Genomic DNA, 6,000 nt, shown 5'->3' on the forward strand with positions numbered 1-6,000 from the left:
ACTGATGTCGGGCTGACTGGTCTATAGTTCCCTGTTTTCTCTCTCTCTCCCTCCTTTCTTGAATAGCGGTGCTACATTTGCTGCCTTCCAATCCTGGGGACCATTCTAGAATCTAGGAAATTCTGGAAGATCGAAACCAATGCATCCACTATTTCTGTAGCCACCTCTTTTAAAACCCTAGGATGTCGGCCATCAGGTCTGGAGATTTGTTGGTTTTAGTTCCATTAATTTCTCCTGTATTATTTCTTTACTAATACTAATTTCTTTAAGTTCCTCATTTGCACTAGACCCTTGGTTCCCCACTATTTCTGGGATGCTTTTGTGTCTTCTGTGAAGACAGATACAAAGTATTTGTTTAATGTCTCAGCCATTTTCTTAGTCCCCATTATAATTTCCCCTGTCTCTGCCTGTAAGGGACCCATGTTTACTTTCGCCAATCTCTTCCTTTTTGCATAGCTATAAAAGCTTTCTCTTTTTATATATCTCTTGCTAGTTTACACTCATTCTATTTTCTCTCTCTGTGTCAATTTCTTGGTCATCCTTTGCTGAATTCTAAAATCCTCAGGCTTACTACTCTTCCTTTAAACTAATGCTATCTTTAACTTCTTTTGTTAGCCATGGTTGGACCATTTTTCCCGTAAGGTTTTTATTCCTTAAAGGAATGAATATTCATTGCGAATTTTGAATTATTTCTTTCAATATTTGCCATTGCAAATGTACCGTCATATCTTTTAATGTAGTTTCCCAATCTGCCTTGGGCAGCTCGCCGCTCTTAACTACGTAATTTGCTTTGTTTAGATTTAAGACCCTAGTTTCGTACTTAACGAAATCACTTTCGAACTCAAATTCTATCATATAATCGCTTTTCCCCAAAGGCACCTTTACTACAATGTTATTAATTAACCCTGCCTCATTGCACAATACTAGATCTAAAATAGCCTGTTCCCTAATTGGTTCCCCCGACATACTGATCTAGAAAATGATCTTGAATGCATTTCATGAACTCATCATCCACATCATTACTGTAAATTTGGTTTGCCCAGTTTATATGAAAATTAGTGTCCCCCATGATTTACTGTATTATCATTGTTACATACACTTCTAATTTCCTGATTTACACTGTGCCCGACACTACAACTACTGTTAAAGGGCCTACAAACTACTCCCGCCAGTGTTTTCTGTTCCTTGTTGTTTCTTAGCTCCACCCAAGCTGTTTCTACATCTTGATTTTTCAAAGCCAAGATCCTTTCTATCCACTGTCTTTATCCCATCCTTTATCAGCTCCGTTGGGCAGGCCACATCATCCGCATGCCCGACACGAGTCTTCCAAAGCAAGCGCTCTACATGACAAGCGAACCCCAGGTGGGCAGAGGAAATGCTTCAAGGACACCCTCAAAGCCTCCTTGATAAAGTGCAACATCCCCACCGGCACCTGGGAATCCCCGGCCAAAGACTGCTCAAAGTGGAGGACGAGCATCTGGGAGAGCGCTGAGCACCTCGAGTCTCGTCGCCGAGAGCTTGCAGAAAACAAGCACAGACAGCGGAAGGAGCATGCGGCAAACCAGACTCCCCACCTACCCTTTCCTTCAACCACTGACTGCCCCGCCTGTTACAGAGACTGTAATTCCTGTATTGGACTGTACAGCCACCTGAGAACTCGCTATTAGAGTGGAAGCAAATTTTCCTCGATTTCGAGGGACTGCCTATGATGATGGTACCTTTAGCTTGAACTTTTTTCTATTTTTCCCTGATGTCACAGTCACTATTGCCCTATTACCTTTGTTCAGCTCTCTGTCCCATCCTGACCCACTATGCTTAATTTTACCCAAATCGCTGCACTGCTCTACAGCCTTGACATTTCTCTTATTTTTTAATTCACTCTTTCCTGAATCCTCCCACACTCTCTTCATTAGTTTAAAGCCCTATCTACCGCTCTAGTTATTCGGTCTTGAAGTTATTTTGTGTGTTTTGTGATGGTCAGCTGGGTGTCCTGTGCTTTGTATTTCTGGGTACTTTTAGTGAAATGCTTTATGGCTCTTTTCTAGGCGAATCTCACTGACATCTACACCAACAGTAACCCAAGCAGAAAAAATAGTACATGGTGAGTATGTGATTCCCGTTGGCCATCAACCAACCGAACTCCAAGCGTGGTCTTTATCAATTAAACTCTAATTTGCATTCCTAAAAAACATTTAACACAAAATAAGAAATCCAGAGGTGTCTATAAAGACACCAGTAGGTAAAGGTATGTGAGTGAATACCAATAGAGGCTGGTTTCTGTTAGACACAAACGACTACTGGGTATAGAGCTCACTCTAATCTCCATTGTCATTGGTGTCTAAGGACAGATAGTGGACATTGTACAGTTTCTGATATCGCTCACATCCCAAGTTATGTGACTGTTCTCTTTATTCCATCACTTGCTATTTTCTATATTTCAAAAAAAAATTATGGAGCCAGTCTAATCAGAAGAGGGAAAGGGATAGACCGAGTAATTACAGGCCAGTCAGCCTACCCTCAGTGGTGGGAAAATTATTGGAAAAAATCCCGAAGGACAGGATAAATCTCCACTTAGAAGGGCACTGATTAATCAAGGTCAGTCAGCACGGCTTTAAGGGAAGGTCGTGTCTGACTAACTTGATTAAATATTTCGCGGTGGTAACCAGGAGGGTTGATGAGGGCAGTGCGTATGATGTAGTCTATGTGGATTTTAGCAAAGCTTTTGATGAGGTTCCACATGGCAGACTGGTCACAAAAGTAAAAATCCAGGGCAAAGTGGCAAGTTGCATCCAAAATTGGCACGGAGGCAGGAAGCAAAGGGTAATGGTTGATGGGCATTTTTGCGACTGGAAGGATGTTTCCAGTGGGATTCCGCAGGGCTCAGTACTAGGTCCTTTGCTTTTTGTGATTTACATCAATGATCTAGACTTGAATATAGGGGGTATGATGAAGAAGTTTGCAGATTATACTAAAATCGGCTGCGGTTGATAATGAAGAGGAAAGCTGCGGACTGCAGGAAGATACCAATGTACTGATCAGGTGGGCAGAACAGTGGCAAATATAGTTTAATCCAGAGAAGTGTGAGGGAATGCATTTTGGAAGGGCTAACAAGGAAAGGGAATACACATTAAATGGTAGGATACTGAGAAGTGTAGAGGAACAAAAAGATCTTGGAGTGCATGTCCACAGATCCCTGAAAGTAGCAGGCCAGGTGGATAAGGTGGTTAAGAAGGCCTATGGAATGCTTGCCTTTATTAGCCAAGGCATAGAATACAAGAGTAGGGGGGAATTATGCTTCAACTGTATAAAACACTGGTTAGGCCACAGCTGGAGTACTGTGTGCAGTTCTGGTCACCGCCTTACAGGACGGATGTAATTGCACTGGAGAGGGTAGAGGAGATTTGCAAGGAAGTTGCCGGGAGTGGAGACTTTAAGCTATTAGGACAGATTAGATAGGCTGGATTTGTTTTCATTGGAACAGAGGAGGCTGAGGGGAGACCACATTGAGGTATATAAAATTATGAGGGGTCTAGGTATATAGTGGAGAGAAAGGGCCTATTTCCCTTAGCAGAGGGGTCAACAACCAGGGGGCATAAATTTAAAGTAATTGGTAGACGATTGAGAGGAGATTTGAGGGGAAATTTCTTTACTCTGGGGGCTGTGGGAGTCTGGAACTCATTGCCTGAAAGTGTTGTAGAGGCAGAAACCCTCACCACATTTAAAAAGTACTTGGATGTGCACTTGAAGTGCTGTAACATGCATGGCTACGGACCAAGAGCTGAAAAGTGGGATTAGGCTGGATCGCTCTTTGATGGCCGGCATGGACACGATGGGCCGAAATGGCCTCCTTCCGTGCTATGATTCTATGAGATGCTAATTTTGTTAATTACAATGATGGGCACCAACAATGTCTTGGTTTGCTGGTACAGGTAGAGCGTCTGAAATCCGGAAACCTTGGGACCGAGGCCGTTCCAGATTTCGGAATATCTTTCCGAAGCCCTGAGTCTGGAAACACCCGGGCCGAGGTAAAAGCAGGGTGGGGGGGGCGAGGTAAGAAGCAGGGAGGGATTGACAGCCGAGGGGAGGTCAAAGGGGGGGGGGGGGTGTCTGGATTTCGGAACATTTTCCAGACAACGCTGCCATGGATCAACCTGATGCCTAGATTCCGGAACATTCCAGAACTCCGGATTTCAGACGCTAACCCTGTATATGATCACTAGGGTATAGTTAATGAATGTAAAGGTGATGTCAAAGAGTAGGAATTGTGGATTTTTTTAAATAATCAAATAATACTTAAAAAACACACACATTAGCTATTTCCAGGTGCAATCCCTGGTGTATACTATGTAAGCTGCTTTCAGCAATGTAGTGCTGGGGCCAGTATAACTGGCTACATGGCCCTGAGCTATGAAAGGGGAAATGAGCCCACCTGGATTGCTCCTGCTGACCATGAAACAGACTTGCATGTGTTTCAGACGAGGACAGGATCAGGCCGTGATAGTCGCCGACGCTCACTGTCGAGGTTCACGTATGAAAAGTGGAGTGCAGCTGGTGCCTTATGCTGCTGTGAGTCACTGGTAGTGGTGTGGGGTGGGGGGCAGAGAAAAAGTCAGTAGAGAGAAACTCTGGTAGTGGGGGGAGGGAGTTGGTAGAATTTAGTTTTTGTGATTTGAGTAACTAGCTGTAGATGCAATAGCGCTACCTGAACCCATCCAGGTACCTTGTTTGGGTGGTGGGGGGTGCCCTGAGACGTTTCACAACGGTAAAGGTGCTATATAAATGCAAATTGTTGGGAGCCCCTCTGTTGAAGCACTTTTTACAGCTGCTGGTAAAAAAACTGGATGTTTTAACTAAAGCCCTCTCCAAACAAGACATGTGAATAAAGAGGTGTGAATACATGTTATCTTTGGGCAAAGCTATCATTGAGGGTTCTCCACGACCCCAAGGCCATTAGTGCCGGGGTTCTGGTCCCATCGGTGCCGGGTGCCTTCCAGTTGTTTACTAAAGTGCCGCTTCTTATTTGCATTTCGACCTTGATGGTGAGTGTCACCATGCTGATCAACTGGGGAAGGCATTGTAGCCAACCAGAGTTCCGTCCTTATCTGACCTCCGCACACGTGTGCATTTCTTTGTCGGCTAAAGCTGCGCTTTACAACTACAACAAAAAAGAATGTTTTAAATGTTTTAGAGAGACCTACTCTGTCAAATGATCCATCGTGCAAGTCCCCAGATGCTAAACGCTCCAGAACTGATAAATGAACAGAGCCTAAGGCCCACTGCTTTGGCTAATGTGAAAACGGACGATGAGTGCGAGAAGAACAGTGTGCAATCTGATAAATGAACATTGCTCCGAACTTTTTTAAAACATGTACTTTGTATAAAATTCTGTTCTGTTCTGTTTTGTTGCGATGCTTGGATGTATATGCGAGCTGAAAATTGCATTATAAGTCATATAAAGGACCTTTAATTTTCTGGGGTATCTTTGTCTAAGTTTTAAAGATGATATAACGTCCTCTCTGTATTGTTGGCATTAGGCTGGTTCTGAATGTGAATAGTCCTGTTTTAGTTGATCACTGTACAAAATACAATTATGCCATAAAACAAATTAAAAGCTTTTTCTGTTTAAGTGCTGGTAGAAATGTGCATTTGATATTCCAATTCTCTCAAAGAAAAGTTTTGACTTCATGCCGTGCCTTAATCGCATCAGAAATATCTTCCATGGTTCACATATACTTAGAAGTGCAGTGACGTCAGAAAATATAGCATCCATTTTGTGCACAATAAGATTCTAGAAAGGGCAATAAGATGTCTGCCCAGTTAGCCTGCCTGGTAATGTCAGTTAATTAGCTAACTCAAAGCTGAACCCCCATTCCCAAACAATAGTGTCAGCTGTGGCTCAGTGGGTAACACTCTTGCCTCTGAGTCAGAAGGTTGTGGGTTCAAGTCACACTCCAGAGACTGGAGCATAAAAAGGATGTGTTTATTTGTAACACCTAAAGC

The 6,000-nt window shown here is 43.2% G+C and overlaps 1 protein-coding gene across 1 annotated transcript in view; it reads left to right on the forward strand.

The window, feature by feature from the left end:
* chaf1b (chromatin assembly factor 1, subunit B) overlaps window positions 1-5,626 on the forward strand; it is a 44,459-nt gene extending 38,833 nt beyond the window's left edge. The window contains exons 13-14 of the mRNA XM_070893829.1: window positions 2,046-2,101; window positions 5,189-5,626. Of these exons, the coding sequence (XP_070749930.1) occupies window positions 2,046-2,101; window positions 5,189-5,259 (127 nt within the window). The 3' untranslated portion in view covers window positions 5,260-5,626. The remainder of the gene's footprint in view (window positions 1-2,045; window positions 2,102-5,188) is intronic.
* Window positions 5,627-6,000: the final 374 nt, after the last annotated feature.

This window comes from Pristiophorus japonicus, chromosome 11 (genome assembly GCF_044704955.1).
Source record: "Pristiophorus japonicus isolate sPriJap1 chromosome 11, sPriJap1.hap1, whole genome shotgun sequence".
In the NCBI taxonomy this organism is placed as follows: domain Eukaryota; kingdom Metazoa; phylum Chordata; class Chondrichthyes; family Pristiophoridae; genus Pristiophorus; species Pristiophorus japonicus.